We start from the raw sequence: 18,062 nt of genomic DNA on the forward strand, positions 1-18,062 counted from the left end.
CTTAAGCCCTCGGCCAGCTCTGACCTCTCGGTGGGGAGTCTGGCACCAGGGCCACAGGGCCGCAGGGAAACCGACTCCATCAGGGAGCCTCATCCCTTTCTCCCTCTGCCTCCCTCCAGGCCCTGTCACTAAGGTCCCCTTACCAGGCCAGTCTTCCCAGGGTGACTCACTGATTTCGGCACTTATCCCCCATCAAAACCTGTGCTCTGCGCGCTCTGTATGAGTGAACGCTCTCAGTAGAGGCCACCCCACAGAGTGACAAAAAAAGCCATGCTCAGAGCCAGGAAATCTGGTTTCAGCTCTGCTAATTAATAATAGTGAAGCCTATTCCAACGTGCTAAGAGTAAGCCAGATATCTTTATGAAGCTCTAAGCTTCAGGCACGGTATTAAAGCTTTATGTGGCTTACATCATTTAATTCTCACAACCCAATGTGCAGATCAGAGAATGGAGGCTCAGAGAGGTCAAGCTGCTTTCACAGGGCCACACAGCCAGGAAGAGGCTGAGCTGTGTCTAACCCAGAATGGCGGCACCAGAGGCCAAGCTCTTCTAGAATTCCATTGCTGCCCTAGGAGGCTCTGAGCAAGCATGTTAGCTTGACTCAGTTTCCCCATCTGTACAATGAAGGAGTTGGCTAGCTGATCTCTAACTCTTTTCCAGCTTGAACTGGCATCGTTCCCCTCCATGGTGACCCATCTGATGACAACAAATAGGAAGGACCTTCTGGAGACAAGTTGCTGGAGGAAAGGTACTGATGGTGGGACTACTGCTCTGTGCTGGGCCATAAGGAGCTTCTGTTGGGTCAGGCAGCCCCACACTGTCCTCCCAGGCACCCAGCCGGTCCAGACCAGCAAGGCAGGGAAGAGGTGTAATCCTGTTTTTCCCTGCACCAAGAGCCAGCAGGAGCACCAGGACCCCAGGGTGCTCCAGTCCCAGGGACCTGTAAACACTCGCGGGAAGGAGAGGCGAGAGGCGGGCAGCAGCCCCATAAATCCACCTGAGTGAGCAGTGCTTTTAAAAGCCCTTTCACTACAGGATACAAAACGTACTGTTTTGGGAGAGGATTTTATAGGCTATTTCTGGTCCTGGGTGATTTACCATCTGCAGGCCAAGCTCACTGGGAGTCCTGCTCTGAGGGATCAGGGGAGCCCATGGGTGGAGTAAAGGTCAATTTCAAGGCAAGGGTTGGTGTCCTTGCTGGGCTTTGCCACCGGATGGTGGTCTGGGTGACTTGTCCTGACCTCTCCTCCCAAGACAAAAGGTGTGGGGCTCTCAGAAGCAAGGAGATGGATGCCCGCCTCTCCTCTCCTCACCCTGCACTGGCTTATTCATCCACTGCCTCTCACACACCTTCATCACACAAGCTCCTCCGTGTGCCCAGCCCAATGCCTGGAGTTCAGATACATTAGAAACAGTAGTTGCCCTTGAGAAAGTCCCCGGGTCTGGCGATGGTTAGGTCTCAGCATCCGTGTTCTGGAGCCTAGGGGAGGGGATGTCTGCTGGGGTCCAGGGGGAGCACAGCGCAGGGAAGGAGCTCTTGAGGCAGAGAAATGGGAGGAACTATGGGCAGCAGAGCCAGCTGTGCAAGGGCACGCAGGTTAGGACAGGCGGGGCAGGGGGTAGGGGAGGGCACCTCAAATGCTGAGGCACTGGATCCCACCCCTGGGAGCCATCTAAGGTGCCGGAGCAGGGCAGTAAACATCACGGCTCATCTTAGACATTCCACAGGAAAAGTTACTCATCCCAATGTGGGACCTCGTGTCGGAAACAGATGTCATCGCTGCCACCGCAAGAGGGCTTCCTGGCTTGGGAAGCAGTTCTCCCCTGAAGATTCAGATATCATTATGTCTGCAATCCAATCCAAATGTCACTTGATATGACAGAGACAATCACTTTATTTTCATACCATGGGGGCTGGGGGCAGGAAGGCATCTGAGCTAGCCCCCTATACCCAATCTCTTGAGCCCCCTGGAAGAGGGGCAGGCCTTCAAGAGACACAGGGTGGGGTGAAGAAGGGTGGTGTCCACCCTGCACAGACACCTTCTGACCAGTGGGGGCCAGGCCAGGGGCAGGGGCAGGACAAGATGGGGAGATGCAGGTTCAAATGCCAGTTCTGTCCCTGGTTGGTTGAGTGAGCTCGACAATGCACCTCCCCTTTCTGGGCCTCAGTGTTCTCAATTATAAAACAGAGAATGACAACTCTGGCTGGCAGAGACTGGGCTGCATGCTGTGGACCAGGCTCTGCGAGACCTTCAAATCCACACTCATGACTGAGCGATCTTCGGCAAGTTCTTCACTTTCTGTCTGCCTTGATTTTGTCACCTTAAAAAAAGCGGATGTGTGTTCTTTGCCCCTTGGGTTGTGAGGACTAAATGAGGTGATGCCTGGAGAGTGCTCGGCACAGGGCCTGACCCAGCGGACTGTGCAAAATGAGCCTTACAATCCCCCGTTACACAGAGCAAAGAGCTGGTAAAGCTGCTGGCTCCAACCCAGCTCTGCAGTTCAAATCCAAGCTCTGCCCACCACCCCGACTGTCCCAGAATGCCTGCCTTCCTTCCTCTCAAAGCAGAGGTGAGGGTGGAGCAAGGCACCTGCAAACCTTCGAAGGACCACCACCATGAGTGTCTAATTGGCCCAGCCAGGCGACCATAGTATGGCGACACTGCCTGGCAGTGGCACACTGTCCTGCCTCAGCCTGTGCCCCTCCTCCTGCTGGGAGGCTGCCTGGGCTTCTTGTCCCCTCCCATGTCCCTGACACAGGTCCCCTTTCAGAAGTCCCAGCTCTCTGGTCAATCCAGGCTCAGTCAGTTCAGCCACCAATGCAAGACACTCCCTGACTTGAGCTGTTCCCTCCAACCAGCGGTGGGCTCTGGGTTTGTTCAGCTCAGCCGGCTCCCTGTGGCCCTGGGGTGAGGGACACAGGATGGAGGGGGGCCCACAAACCCCTGGGACTTCAACTCTCCTCTGGAAGTAGCCACCTAGGCGTCCACTTGCTGCACTCTGCTGCCCCCAATTGGTGGGAAATGGCCCTGCGCACACACGGGCTTCCTCCATCTGAATTCACCACTGGGAGCTAGGTCTCTGGCCCCTAGGGCACTCTCTGCAATAGTTCTTTGAGGCAGGAGGTGAGGGGTGCAGAAGGGAGGACCTGAGGGTCTGGGGAAGGTGTGGAGTAGAAGTGAGCCCCATTCACCAGAAAGGGGAGCCACCTTTGCCCATTTACAAATGGGGAAATAGAAGCTCAGAATTGGGAACTTGCCTGAGCGATCCCACGGAGGGAAGCCATGGACCAAGATTCAAATCCTGCCTGTCCTGGGTGTGCTGCTAGGAGAAGCCAGCACTGCACCTCCAGGATGGAGTGGGGAGACAGGGAAGGGAAGAGAGAGAGAAAGGCCCCCAAACAGCATCCCACCTGCCAGTCACAGAGCCCGACATTCCCCGTGAATGACTGAAACTTCCCATTGATAAGGCTCCTTTTGTGCTAGGAACCTGTAACACAGGGATTCAGCCACTGACACGCTAGGGGGGAAGCAGTTTATCAGACTCCTGCTGCCCACCAGGGCAAGGATGGGGAGACAGCTTACAGGAATGGCCGAGAGGTGCCCCTGGAAGCCCCGGGGCAGAAAGGGGGGGGGCGGGGTCCCAGGCTGTCCTTATTTCCTTCCCTCTGTATCTTTCCTACTCAAGCTAGGCTGACGCCTCCCAGAATGAGGAAAGAGATTGCAAGGTTCCTTGAGCGGGTCCTTCTCTCTACCCCTGCCCTCAGGGACCCCTACAAAGAGCATTCTACGCTCAGGGGTTGGGGGGCACACATGGGCTCCTGACAACCTGAAACACAGTTTGCTCGCTCTTCCCATCCTCATTACCCACTCCAGCCCTGGTCTCTGCCCACTGAAGGAGCTCTGGACTCTCCCAGCCTGGTCAAGGATGCTGCTCTGAAGAACACACTGCACTATAGGTCTCTGCTGGTCAGCTCTGGCCCGTTTCACCTCCCTCTCTGGGGACTTCATACTCCTATTAATACAGCCTCTGATCCCTTCTGCTCTGTACACTGCCGTGAACTGGCCATCCCTCGCACTCCATCCACTTCCTCACATTTCAGCCCCCACACTGCTGCCAGTTCCTGCTGTCACTTGCTCAGGCTGCTTCCTACCCCCTGGCCTTTGCAGGGACTGTCCTGGCTGCCTGTGTCCTTTCCCCTCACCTGCCTGGAAATTACTTCCTCAAGCCCCAGGTGACCCTCCGTGTTTTTGCAGGTAGCAGCTATGTTTGAATTCTCTTTGTGTCAAGTGCCCTACAAAGGTCCCAACACATAGTTGATGCTCATTAAAAATTTATTAAAAGAAAGGAAAAAGGAAAGCAGAGAAAGGAGGGAGGAAAATTAGTTCACACCCACCGTGGGACTCGAAGACCAGAGTTTGACCCCCATCCCTGCCACTCACCGGCTGTGCCACCCTGAGACAGTCCCTGAGCCTTGTTCTCCGGATCCCTAAAATGGAGCAAATGAAACCACCCTCCTGTTTCTTAATGGGGCAGCCTCCCGACCTCAGTTTCGGGCTCGGACCCTGGCCTGGCCTCGGATTCAGGAGTCTCCAAATGGCCCGTGGTCCCGCATTCTGCCTTGAAGACCATCTGGGCCCAGGCCCACCACCCTGGGGCAGTGCCCGGGCTGGAGAGGTGATTTCCCACTGCAGGAAAGGGGGCCTCTCTTTGTGTAAGGCGGACACAGATCAAAACGATAGTAACTTTCCCTTTGGATTGGAACAGTTTAATAACAATTAGGGTCTGTGACAGGCAGAGGTGGAAGGGACTAAGGGTGTGGGGCCTGCTGTCTCCGTCTGGGGAACAACAGCCACACACTGGGTTAGGAGACTCCAGCTCACAAGGCTCAACTGAACAATAAATAAAATAAAATAAAATAAATAAAATAAAATAAAATAAAATAAAATAAAATAAAATAAATAAAATAAAATAAAATAAAATAAAGGGAAGGCAGAGAAAGAGGGAGGAAAATTAGTTCACACCCCCGGGACATTGGCCTCAGGGGCAAATTCCTGGTGCTGTGAAGAAGAATCTGGGGCACCCATTCATAGCACCCCAATCCAGCACTATTGCCAGGTCGGGCACAGCCAGCCATGGCTGCATGGCAGACACCCTTCCACTGGTGTGTGGGCCACAGATGTAGATGCATCCCATGTACATGTGCATTTGAGATGGACCAGAGCAGCCTGGAGTGATACAGGGAGCCCCAGCAGGTATTCCGGGTAAACCTCCCCTCTTTGAGCCTCAGTTTCCCTGTATATGCAGTGACAGAGCTGGTTCACCTAATCTGAGCCTGGCCAGCTTTTCTGTCCCCACCCCAATCCCCAATGGAGTTGCTCTCGCTGAGAAGGGGCACTAATGGGAACAGAGAGGCAGAACCCGTAGGGAGCAGAGAATACCACTCTCCTGCCCCTCATCACTCCTCCTCCAGGCAGCCTCCAGTGCAAACTGTGAGTCCAGCTGCCATTGGTGCTGGGACCCAGTGGCCAAGAGGTGGCAGTGTGCTGAGGAGTGGGAGGGAGCGAGCAGGGGCTTCCAAGGACGGTCAGACCCACAAGTGTCCCTTCCCTTAAGCCTCCTCCCCCAGGAAACATAATGGAGGCTGGGTGAAGGGCTCAGTTGTAGGGAGGAGAGGGCAGGAAGGAGCAGGACTTTGGACCATTGGATGGGGAATGGAGAGGGCTAGGCTCAATTCTAGGCCCTGCCCCAGATGGGTGGTGTAACCTCGGGAAAGGACACTCCCCTCTCTAAGCTTCAGTCCCTCCTCTGGACAGAGAAGGGGAGGACCAGATAATTTCCAACAGCCTTTCCACAATGGGTCACCCACAGGTCTGCCATTTGTGTTCATGTACCTGTTTCTGTGTGTGTGAGAAAGATGGGCAGCTGAAACCTGGGGAGGGTGCAGGGAGGCTGCAGGAGTGGGCTGAGGGGTGAGCAGCTGGGGAAACCCCAAGTCCACATCCCAGAGATTTCCTGCTGGCTCCACTCCTGCCCATCATCCCCTGTGGCTCACGTCCTATAGGGGGAAGTCCAAAAGCTTTAGTCCAAAGGCTTCACCCACTCACTTTTCCCTCCAGGCTCCTCTCCTTCATGCCTCCAACTCATCCAATGCTCTAATCACACAGGGCCATTGGCCTCTTCCTATTCAGTTAGATCCCCCTCTAACTGAAATACTCCTCTCCCTTTGTTCCTGAGAAACTCCTACACATCCCTCAAAGCCCAGACCCAAAGATCCCTCTTCTAGGAATTCTAACTGCCCTTTATTCTGGGTTCTCACAGCACCGCAGGCACACCTCCGTCACAGCTTCAGAACCACGTAGGATGCGACATTTGAACATCCAGTAAAAGTGGGTGTTTGAAAGGAAATAAGCCTCACTTCTAGAGGCATTTGCTATCAGCCAGGTTCTGAGTTTATCTGCAGCTCCCGCCAGTCCCCTGTGCCTTCCCCTCCCTGACACTTCTCCATCTCGCAAAAAATAGCCGTGAGACCTAATTTCAGCGAAACCTTCAAACACGACTCTCCACTTTCAACTTCCCGAGGAGGAATCAATTGGCTGTCAAGTTTCCCAGAGCCTCTGCCACCTCCCACACCCAGGCCCTGTCAGCTCTCCTCAAGGTCGTTGGGAGGGGTGGGGGCAGAGGAAGGACCCAGCCTGCAGCCGGGGAGTGTAGGTCTGGGGAAGCCAGCGGGCTGAGGGGAATCAGGGGGAGACATGTAACAGTCACCATCTCCTTACCCCCAAATCAAACCATGAATTCCTCTAACATGGGGTGGCAGGTGAGAGGGGGCAGCCCCCTGACAGCTTGCCACCTGCCTCCCTTTTCTCCCACCGTCCCTCTCTCCCTTCCAGGACTCTCTACTAGTGCAGTGAAGACAGGCCTTAGTTTGAATATTGACCTCACCATCTCTTGGGGGCCTGAGAGCTGAAGGCCAGAGAAGGACAGGAGGTCCCTTTGGTCACCTGCTCCCAGCTCATTTCTCCATCCTACCCTCATCCAGGGTCCCCCATAGCACCACACCAGCCTGCTAGCACCACGTGGCCCTGGGGAACCACTCCCCCACCCCCAACTCCACCTGTAGGCAGAAGGAAGTTGCACCAGGTGGACAAAAGGTTCCGTATCTTCCCCTCCCCAAGTCGCAAAGCAGGTAAGAGGCTCAGCCCCAGGTCTGCTGACTTTACAGCTCTTCTCTAGTGACTGCATCAGAACATTTAAGTGCCTACAGCATGCCAAACCACATGCTGCCTTCCAAAGTCCACTCCCCTCACCTTGCAGAGGGTAAACTGAGGCTCTGCCAGGGTCCCATGGTCCCCGAGAGGTGGAGCTGGAACCAGCACTGAGCCTCTGATGTCCTGTGGGGCGGCTGCGGTCCTAGCCTGACCCACCAAAGGAGCAAGGGCCACCTTTAAGGGTGCAAACAGCCGACTCAAAGTGCCCCCAGCTGGGTGGTGACCCTGGACAGGTCTCAGTTTTCATGGAAGAGGTGAATAGGATGTGTCCTATAGAACCCAAAACATTGATTCTCCGCTAAACTACATGGTTGCAAAGGGGCATGCATCCCTGTTTGAGGTGGTGACATCCCATCATCCAGTTTGAAACGGTAGCGAAGACAGCAGTTACTCAGGGATGTCCTGTGTTGTCTCCCCTGCCTCCCCTGGCAACACCATGTCCCCCAGAGTTCCCCGCCAGGCTGCACACAGCAGCAGTTGGCCGAGCCCATGGGAGCTGGTGGGAGCCCTAGCTGAGGGGATAGGATATGCTTCTGGTCCTGCAAAGGGTCTGGGTGCCAGTCTGTTCCCAAGGCCCAGGCCAGACCTTCCCCTCAAACACCCTGCCCTCTGCTGTCCACCCCGACCCTCCCCCAGTCTTTACTGTGCTGGAGCCACAAAGGGGAGCACCATCAGCCCGTGATGGATTTCATCTACTACGCACCTATCAAGGGTCAGACCTGGGCTAATGCGAAAGTCACACAGTCCTTCGAGGCAGGCATCCACACTCCACTGACAAGGGCGGGAGGCTCAAGAGGCTCCGTGACTAATGAGGCCACACAGGTCACGGAAGAGCTGGGATCCAAACCCAGATCCCTACCTCCAATCTTTCCAGTCCCCTCCCCCAGCTCCCAGCACCAGCTCAGGACAGAAACTCAACCCACAACCGTTTCCTAAGTGCTGCACACAGCAAAGGACCAAAGTGCCCAGAAAAGGACACAAAACATAAATGTCCGACAGTCCTGGCACCCAGGCCTGGTTCTGTCACTCAGGGGCTGCATGACGCTGGGCAGACAAATTCCCCTCTCTGAGCCTCAATTCCCTCATCCGTGCCCCAGGATACTAATAGTGCCACCCCTCAGGGGTGTGGTGAGAAGTGGGTAAACGAGGCCTGAGCACAGTTACCATCCCGCAGACCCTAATTGGGCAGGCGGGCCCAGGAGTCCCGGGGGCCCGGCAGTTCAGAGGGCTGGTGCTGGCTCTGATCCACAGGTGGTTTCCACGCCAGGAAACAGAGCAAAGACGCCACTACAGGAAAAATGCCAAGTCTAGCTGGCAATTAAAGAGCTGCAAATTATAGCAACTTCAAGGTGTGATGACATACCTATTAGAGCAGCAAAAAAAAAAAAAAAAAAAAAAGGAACAGGGTAAAAAATTATGCTGATGGGGTGCTGGGAGGGTGTGGGGACAATGGGTTTTCTTCCCAGCAAGAGGAAGTGCATGCTCACGCTCTAGGGCCAGAGAGTCTGGGTTCAAATCTTGGTTCCACCCTTAGCAGTTGGCGCTTGGGTGACTTCACCTCTCTGAACCTCAGTTTTCCCATCTGTAAAATGGGGTGATCAAAAAATCAGCTGCAGGGTTGTCTCAAGGAGTCAAAGAGATCATATGTGTAAGACCCTGCGCACAGAGCTATGTTATTAGGTGTCATTGTTCCCTAAGGCCCCAGCTGTCGTGGCTCCAGGGATCCAGGGAAGGTAGGACCGGCCTCTACTCCAGTTGACTTGAGTGAGGGTCACCCATGTGCCAGCCTCCTGGCCCTGCCTGCAGGCTGGAGACCATCTCCCAGGGGTCTGGCCACACCCAGGGAAGGGACCCTGAGTCCTCTCTCAGCACTGGCTACCCTTTCCTCCTTCCCTTCCCTCCCGGAGGCTGATCCAGAGGTTGGGGGTCAGAACCACTCTTCGTGGAGCTTGTTAAAATGCAGATACCCAGGCCCTGCCCCTGCCCCACTGCACTGAAATCTTGAGGGGGCCTAAGAATCTGTTTTGACAGCATTTAATGACATATCGCCAGGAAGGAGAACCAGTGGCCCTGAGGAAAGTCCCATCTCCCCCCATCCCCCCGAGCCTGGCTCAAAGGCTCCACCTGACCCAGACTCAGCCCAGCTTTCCCACCCTGTCCTCCAGACCTCTCACCTTCGATCCCACCAAGTATGTCACCATTCTACAAACAGGTCCATGTCCGGTGTGCCTCCATGCCTTTGCAACTGAGGTTCCCCCTACCTGGATTCCCTCTCACTGTCCCTGTCTACCCAGTGTCTAGTGCCCCTTTAAGACCCAGCTCAAAAGTCAGCTCCCGGGAGAAACCCTTCCCAACCCACAGGAACAGTTAGTCACTCCTAGCTCACCTGACCCCCACATCGCAGTGTAGGGGGACAGCCAGGCCTGTACCCTCTCTGTTTCCTCCACCAAAAGCCTCTTTCCTCTGCTCCCCAGAGGGCTGGCTCCTCATCCCTTGGGCCTCAGCCCCGATCACACCGCTTCAAGGAAGCCCTCCTGGTTTTCCCTGGTTTTCTCCTGCATATCATGTAGCTCCAATGTGAGAGCATAAACTCATAGGCCAGGGGCCTCATCTACCTCGCCTGTCTCGGTTAGCTCCTCCTACTCAGCCCCAGCCCCAAGAATGGTGCCTGGCGCACAGCAGGCACTCCATCAAAATTGTTGAATGAATGAATGGATAAACAAGTGATCAAAAATCCATCTCCCCTACACACTGTAACCCCCAAGGGGAAGAGAAAGTGTCTACCCCTCCATGTCTCTTGTGGCTAGCAGAATACTGGACGGGGAACACGTAGTAACATACTAAATGGGGGAGCAAAGGGACACAAAACTGCCTGTGTGTGTACAGCAAGACTAGTGGGGACACAGAGGGGCATGGAGAGTCAGATATGAAGGCTCCCCGGTTCTGTTTCTGTAAAGTTGTTTAGGTTTGTGCTAGTGGGACCACTAAAATAAATAGCTATAATATATATATACTCTGTTTTGTTGATTCTAATATGCCATCAATTTTAAGATACAGCATTATTTTATGTGCCACCAAGAAAAAACACAGCAATTAAATTATGACACATCATGGACTATAACATGAGAGATCTTAAAATGTGGAAACAAAAACTGTGCACCTCAAGAGTCGGGGAAGCATGGTGTGTGTGTGTGTGTGTGTGTGTGTGTGTGTGTGTGTGTGTGTGTGTGTGTGTGTGTGTGTGTACGCGCGCGCGCGTGCACAGGTGAGGGTGTCTTTATCTGACCTAACACTAGCCTCTCTCTTCCCAGTTCAGGTCTGGGCACCTCGGCTGCAGGGCTGTCTGTCCTCCACCAGCCCCCTCCCTCACAGGATGGGACCCTCATATGGCCCCCAGGGGCGGGGCTGAGCCACAGAGAGGGGAGCAGCTGAGTGATCGGATACCTAGAACAAGGGAGGCTGGATGGTCTCCCGGTCCATGAGGCTCCAGGAAGGGGGGCCGTGGGGTCACAGAGCAGCACCCCGGGCCAGGTGGTGATGGTGACGCAGAGATAGTTACCGTGACCCGGAACGACGCAGCGGCTGAGGGCTCCATGCTGGGGCTCTTCTCTGAGAGGCTGCCGGGCAGGCTGCGCCGGGAGCCTGGCCTTTCTTGGGGCGACTCTGTCAACAGAGGGAGAGAGAGGGTAAGCATGGACAACTGAAGCCAGCCATCAGGTCCTCCTGTCATCCCATCCTGGCCAGAACAGCAGGTTGCCATGAAATAGTAGTCACTGCAAAAAACAGTTTAGCAGTTCCCCAAAATATTAAAGACAGAATTATCGCATGACCCAGCCATTCCACTCCTAAGTATATACCCAAAGGACTGAAAACAGACACAAATACTTGGAGGCAAACGTGCAGTGTGATTCGCAATAGCCGAAAGGTAGAAGCAACGCAAGTGCCCATGAACGGACGGATGGATAGAGACGCTGTGCATCCACACAACGGAATGTTACTCCATCGTCAGAAAGAATGAAAGTTCTGCCCAGCGGTGTGGCTCAGTGGCGGAGTGTTGACCCAGGAACCAGGAGTTCTCTGGTTCGGTTCCTGGTCAGCGCACATGCCCCGTTTGAGGACCCAGTCCCCAGTGTGGGGCGTGCAGGAGACAGCCGATCAATGATTCTCTCTCATCGTTGGTGTTTCTATCTCTCCCTCTCTCTCTTCCTCTCTGAAATCAATAAAAAGTATCTTTAAAAATAAATAAATAAATAAATAAATAAATAAATACAACGTCTCCTAAAACCCACACTCGGAGCCATCCATCTTGAGAAGCAATGAGCTCCCTGCGGCTGGAGGAATGCAGGAAGTCCCTCCCAACATGAGAATCTTGCTCTCTGGCTTCCAATCCAGACCTTCTTTTCGAGGCTTTAAACTGGAGAGAGGTCCGAGGGCCTGGCAGGCGATGGAATCACAGGTAGCAGCCAGGCGCGCAGCTCCAGCTGGTTATGTCAGCTTGGTAAGCGGGGCCCAGGGCAGCTATAGCTTCCCCCCGTTTAAGAGAAGCTGGAAATCTGGGTTTCTTAAAACGTGAAATATTCCGATTTTAACTGGTGACAGCGCATTCAAAACGCTGAGCCTGGCCTGAGCTTGCCTGTTTAAAACCTCCCAGGTCAGTCCGCCCTGGCTGCTCTCTCACTGGCTCCCCCACACCACGCCTGGCACCGGCTGCCTCTTTCCCGCCCCAGCGGTGGGCCCAGAGGACTCCCTTCCTGCGCCTTCCAGCCTGAACCATCCCCTAGGCCTGGGAGGGGACCTTGGGAACCCCTTCTGCCCCCAGCTCTCGGCCCACTTCTGGCTCCTATAGCAACGGCCAAGAGCAAGTCTCTCCTATCAATGTTCTCTCACTTGGGGGGGGGGGGGAGAAAGAGAGAGAGAGAGAGAGAGAAAGATCTGCGCTTGACTGCAGAACTCCCAACACCCACGCCTAAGCACTCCCACGTCCCCAGTGCCCTGCGTGGAGCCTGCTGCCTGGCAGGTGCTTGGGAAAGACCTGTTGACTCAAAAGGAAGAAAACGAACAGGGTGGAGGTTCCTCTGGTGCATGTGAACACACAGAGGTGCACGCCCAGCAAACACACACGTTCACATCCACGCAGAAACGCCAACGTAGATGGGCTCAGACCCACACCCCCAGGTCACGTCCACGCGTGGGCGGCGAGGAGCAGGCTTTCCCAGAGGCAAGGTGGGCCATCGGGGGCAATGTTTACACTTCCGGGCCATTCCCTCCATGCAGCCGACTGGACAGGGGCCCCAGAAGTGCCGGAGGAGAGAACTGACCCCGCCCCCCACTAGGACAGGCTCCAGGGTTGAGCTCTGGCAATGGTCAAGCAGACAAAGCCACCTTGGGCCTAGGGGAGGTGGGCCGTCACCGGTGGGAACAGGTTCAGGCCCAGCTGACCACCAGGCACCCCTGGGCCAGGGGTTAATACCAGGTTGGGAGGTGGACTGGCCACCCCTGGGCCACCATGACCCCTTCTCGGCCTGGTGACCTCTTCTCTTGCTATGCTCCCTATTTAGATCCTTCCTAACTTTCTCTGGGATCCCTGCTCATCTCACTTTAGGGAACACCTCCTTTTCCTGGGATTTCCCTAGGAAATCTCTTCCCATGCTCACAAGTCTGCCTTCACCTCTCCCCAACCCCAACACCCACCTCAGTCACCTCCATAGCCACGGTGTCCTACCCATGAGTGAGGCACTATGCTCAGCCTCCAGAAGCCCTTCAGGAGCTCCCTTCCTTCCACCAACACACACACACACACACACACACACACACACACACACACACACACGGCCACACTGCCCCGTCCTGGGCAGGCAGGTCATCACGGCTCTAGCCAGGAGTCACCCAGTAGAACATGAGGAGCCCAGCAAGGCCACCTCTCCTCTGAGACCAAGCCCGATGTGCCCACAACCTGGGTTCTCAGGGGTGGCTTGGTCCAACCACCCATCTTACCCATGAGGAAGCTGAGACCAGAGGAGAGGAACTTGCCCATGAGCCCCTAACCCAATAGGTCTATAGCAAGGATCATCTCGGGGACTCCCCACATGGCCTTAAACTTCAATGCAAGCCCATCTATGTCATGAGGTAGAAAGGCAGCGAGGAGGCCCCAGGGCAGGGCCTGAACTCCAGAGGAAACGGAAGGAGATCTTTAGTCCCTTTCCAGGCAGCTTCTGCTTGGCCCCAGCTCCATTCTCCACCCTTCTCTACCCTGCCTTCTGCTCCAGGGGCTGCTGACCTGTGCAGACCACACCAACCAAGCTTCATGGGGTCTGTCTGGCCAACGGGAAACCCTGGCGGGAGATCAGGGGAGGGAGGAGAGTCGCCTGGGCGGGCTGGCTCCCTCCACTCAAGTCCCAGGTACAATGACTGTGTTTCCTGGGCTCTCCCCTCCCTCGGGGCCTGGGTGGATCAGCCCCGGCTGTCACTAGCTGTGGGGTCCTGCACTCCTCTTCACGGATCCCCACACCCGCCCACACCTCAAATCATCCTGGTGTAAGTGCCATCTGCTTCCTGCTGGACCCCCACTGAGCCACCAGGCGGCATCTCAGCGGCTGAGAACCAACCAGTCCGCATTCGTGCAGCTGACGGAACCTCCTTTCCGTCTGGACAGGAAACCAGGCCTGGGAGAAGCTGCAACGTGGTCACACTGAATATAGGGGGCTCTGCTACTCACCAACACACCAAACAATTCCCGCAAGCCTGCCACGAGCTCTAACCACAAAGTTCGTAGTCATAACTCATGGGTCCCTGGGTTCTGGGCCAGCGTCTCCTTACCTTTTATTCATTATCTTTCCCCCTAATGAGTCTTTTTAAAGACATTTTTCCTAGTTAGCCTCCATGAAAATTTCATATCACATATATAGAAAGTATCTTTTATGCACTGCACATATATTGAGCTTTATACAGGAAAAGTTAAATTTTTGTCACCGCCCCCCTCCAAGAACCAATTTTTTGCCCACTCAGGGTCAATATTGCCCCCATTGAGAATGCAAGTTCTGGACTCATTCAAATATAATCCCCACATGACAAATGGACAGCCATGATGAGCTCCATTTTCCAGATGAGGAAGCTGAGGTTCTGAGAGGCAAGTGACTTCCACTAAAGTTCCCCCTGGTAGGAAGTAATAGTATATGCTGATATCCCCTTAAACTGTCCCCAGCCCAAACCCACATTTAGGCCTCAGAGAAGGCTAAGGGTGCCTGGAGCAGGGGTGGGGGGAGGAGCCCAAGGTTGGATGAGAAGACAGGATTCAACCCCAACTCTGCTGTGTGCCTCCAGGCCATGCCCTTTCCGTCTCTGAGCTCACAATTTCTCAGAAGTGCAGTGAATCAGGGGAGTCAGAGCAGCGACCATCTCTATTCCCTGCCACCACAACAAAAACAAAACCTTCTTTATTTTACATAGGCAAAGAAGACGGAAAGTTGATCCCTGAGTCCTAACTCTGCCTCCAGGGATTTGGCCTTGAAAAAACACAGCTGCCTTTGGCCCTTGATTCTGCAACTTGTTTTTTCTAACTTGGGGAAGCAGACACTGAGAGGCTTGGGCCTCATACTCCCAGAGGTCTATACACAGATGGTACAGCATGAAGGTGGCATCCCCAGGGACAGATCCCAGGAAGGGAGAACTGGCTGGCCGACCTCATAGTCTCCCCAAAACATTGCAGCACCGGTCGAAGAGTCTACCCTCAGCTCAGACTCACTATGTGACCTCCACATGACCTCTAAGGCTGCAGTCTGCAAAATCAGGCCAAAGAACCAGCTGATCCTGGATCCCCTTTTCACTAAGAGGTCAAAAGCGTCTCCACTGTATCCAGAAGGCCAAGCTGCCTTCCTATTCTTGGAAACCACAGCCAGAGAAACACATTTTAACCTTCAAGTGTTTGCAAAAAAATAAAATCAGTTTCATTCAGATGCTGCTGGCTTGGTTGCCATGGACACCACCTAATCATGAAGGATGACTGTTACTTGTTCCCATGGAAACATGGAGGCCTGAGGAACATCCTGTAATTTCAGACAAGACACCAAATTTTAGTTGTCGGGTTGCAATGACCAGATCTTAATGCTTCAAAACAGGTAGAGGCAGCAACCTCTAATAGCGGCGTCAGGAGAAAAGTCACCACAAGAGTAGAAAGATGTGCATGTGTGTGCTGGACCTCAACAGTGATCAGGAAAATGAAAATTAAAACTACCAGGTACCATGTCACACCTTTTCCACACCGAATAGGCAAAAATGAAAAAACACTGACCTCAAATGTTGACAGGAAAAACCTTTCATTACTGCTGGAGAAGTGAAAGGGGTTTGGAGAACAATTAGACAATAACTAGTTGAAACTGACACACACAACTGACTCTGGGACCAGAAATTTCCTTCCTACATGTCCAGTCTAGAAAAATGCTTCATTGCACATGGAGATCTGCACAAAAGATGACTCCTGCACCACTGTTCATAGTAGCAATGTGTTGGAAGTAACCTGAATGTCCACCAATGGGGGGATAGATGACTGCACCTTGAGGCAATTACTCAGTGGAATACTATACAGCAAGGAAGAGGGAACACTGTTCAGAACTGCAATGGAACACAACGGTGCTACAAAAGACCCATGTCTATAAGATCAACAGGAATAACACTCAGAAATATGAGGTTGAGTGAAAAACGTAAATTTCAAAAGGAAACAAGAGTGTAACCCACTTTATAGTTTTTGGGGTTTTTTTTTTACAGGACTGTTCATGGCAGCTTCATTTGTAATAGCCCCAAACGGGAAACAACTAAAACGTCCTTCCACAGGTGAATGGTGAAACAAACTGGTACATCCATCAAGTGTGAAGCAGAATAATGCCCCTGCAAGGAAGTCCAAACCCTAATTCCAGAACCTGTGGCTGTGTTACTTACATGGCAAAAGGGACTTTATAGATATATTTAAGATTAAGAAGTTGGAGGTGAGAGTTGATCCTGGAGTATCCAGATGGGAATAATCTTAAATGTGGAAGAGGAAGGGAGAAAGGTGAGTCAGAGAGATGCAATGATGAAGAAGAGGCAGGAGGGAGTCTAAGCATGATAGGAAGGATGGAAGAAGCCAAGAAATGTGGGTGATCTTTGTCTAGAAACTGGGAACAGCCTCAGCTGACAGCCAGCAAGAAAACAGGGACCTCAGTCCTACAACCACATGAAACGGAATTCTGCCAGGAACAGGCAATGAAATTTATTTTTTTCCTACAGCCTTCAGAAAGGAAGGCAGCCTCCTAACCCCTTGGTTTTACTCCTGCAAGACTGTGGACCTCCAGCACTGCAAGATGACAAATCTGTATTGTTTAAGCTTCTAAGTTTTAGTTTGTTATGGCAGCAAGAGGAAGCTAACACACATACTATGAGGTACTGAGCAAGGAAAAAGAAATGCACTATTGCTATATAGAGTAACTTGGGTGGGTCTCAAGGTCATTGTGCTAAGGGGGAAGAGCCAATGTCAAAAGGTCACATTGTGTATGATTCCACTTATGGCATTCCCAATGTGGTAAAGTTTCAGAGATGAACAATAGATTAGTGATCACCGGGGGTTAGGGAGGTGGGTGTAACTACAGAGGAGCAGCACCACAGAGATCTTTGTGGTGATAAAGTCTTGAGTCTTTTTTTTTTATTATTCAAAATTACCAAGTTTGACTTTATTTTGTTGTTATTGTTATTCCTCACCCAAGGATATTTTCCCATTGATTTTTTTTTCTTTTTTTACTGTTTAAAGTATTACAAATAGTAGTACAAATGTCTCTTTTTTTTTTTTACCAATTGACCTTCCCCTAGCCTCCCCTACCCCCCCCCCCCAACATACACAAGCCCTCACCCCCCTCCCAGTGTCTTGCATCCATTGGTTATGTTTATATGCATGCATACAAGTCCTTTGGTTGATCTCTTACCTCCCCCTCCCGCCCCCCAACCCTCCCCAGCCTTCCTGCTGTCGTTTGAAGAGAGTTTGGGGGCGGAGGGGGGGGGGTGAGAGGATGGAGAGAAACATCAATATGAGAGAGACATCAATTGGTTGCCTCCCGCATACGCCCTGACCGGGGCCAGGGAAGGAACCGACAACCAAGGTATCTGCCCTTGACTGGAAATTGAAAACCAAGATCCTTTGGTGCACGGGCTGACAGACACAACGGCCAGAACAAGTCTTGTATCTTGACTGCAATGGTGGTTACACGAATCTACATGTGATAACATGACACAGAATTATATGCACACATCTCACCAATGTGCAGAAATGAGGGACAGAAGCAGCCCCTGACATCTGGACGCTGGCCTGGCACTCCCAGCTCTGCCATGTTATTCTCCTGTTGGACACAAACAATCTCACAGGCTACCAACCTCAGACAAGGTCACCAAGATCAAGTGAGGCCAAACAAGTCCACTGCATAATCTTGTCTAAGCATCGGACAAAAGCCAGGTCACAGCCTGGCCGGCATGGCTCAGGGGTTGAGCCAGGAGGTCATGGTTCAATTCCCGGTTGGACACATGCCCAGGTTGTGGGCTTGATCCCCAGTGTAGGGTGTGCAGGAGGCAGCCAATCAATGATTTTCTCACATTATTGATGTTTCTATCTGTCGCTCCCTCTCCCTTCCTCTCTGATATCAATAAAAATATACACTGAGGAGAAACCAAGATGGCGGCATAGGTAAACACCGAAACTGCTGCCTCGCACAACAATTTCAAAATTACAACTAAAAGACAAAACGTCTATCACCCAGAACCACGGGAAAGCTGGCTG

The 18,062-nt window shown here is 52.9% G+C and overlaps 1 protein-coding gene across 9 annotated transcripts in view; it reads right to left on the bottom strand.

Annotated features, from left to right (window-relative positions):
• Positions 1-18,062, bottom strand: part of DAB2IP (DAB2 interacting protein) — a 180,792-nt gene that overhangs the window by 85,318 nt on the left and 77,412 nt on the right. For 8 of the 9 annotated variants that reach the window (XM_080667705.1, XM_080667704.1, XM_080667702.1 and 5 more), the window contains exon 2: positions 10,830-10,933. In XM_080667705.1, coding sequence (XP_080523831.1) covers positions 10,830-10,933 — 104 coding nt within the window. Of the gene's footprint in view, positions 1-10,714; positions 10,733-10,829; positions 10,934-18,062 lie in introns of those variants that run through there. The other variant, XM_080667697.1, reaches the window with a different exon arrangement.

Source organism: Plecotus auritus, assembly GCF_963455305.1.
Source record: "Plecotus auritus genome assembly, chromosome: 5".
Taxonomy (NCBI): domain Eukaryota; kingdom Metazoa; phylum Chordata; class Mammalia; order Chiroptera; family Vespertilionidae; genus Plecotus; species Plecotus auritus.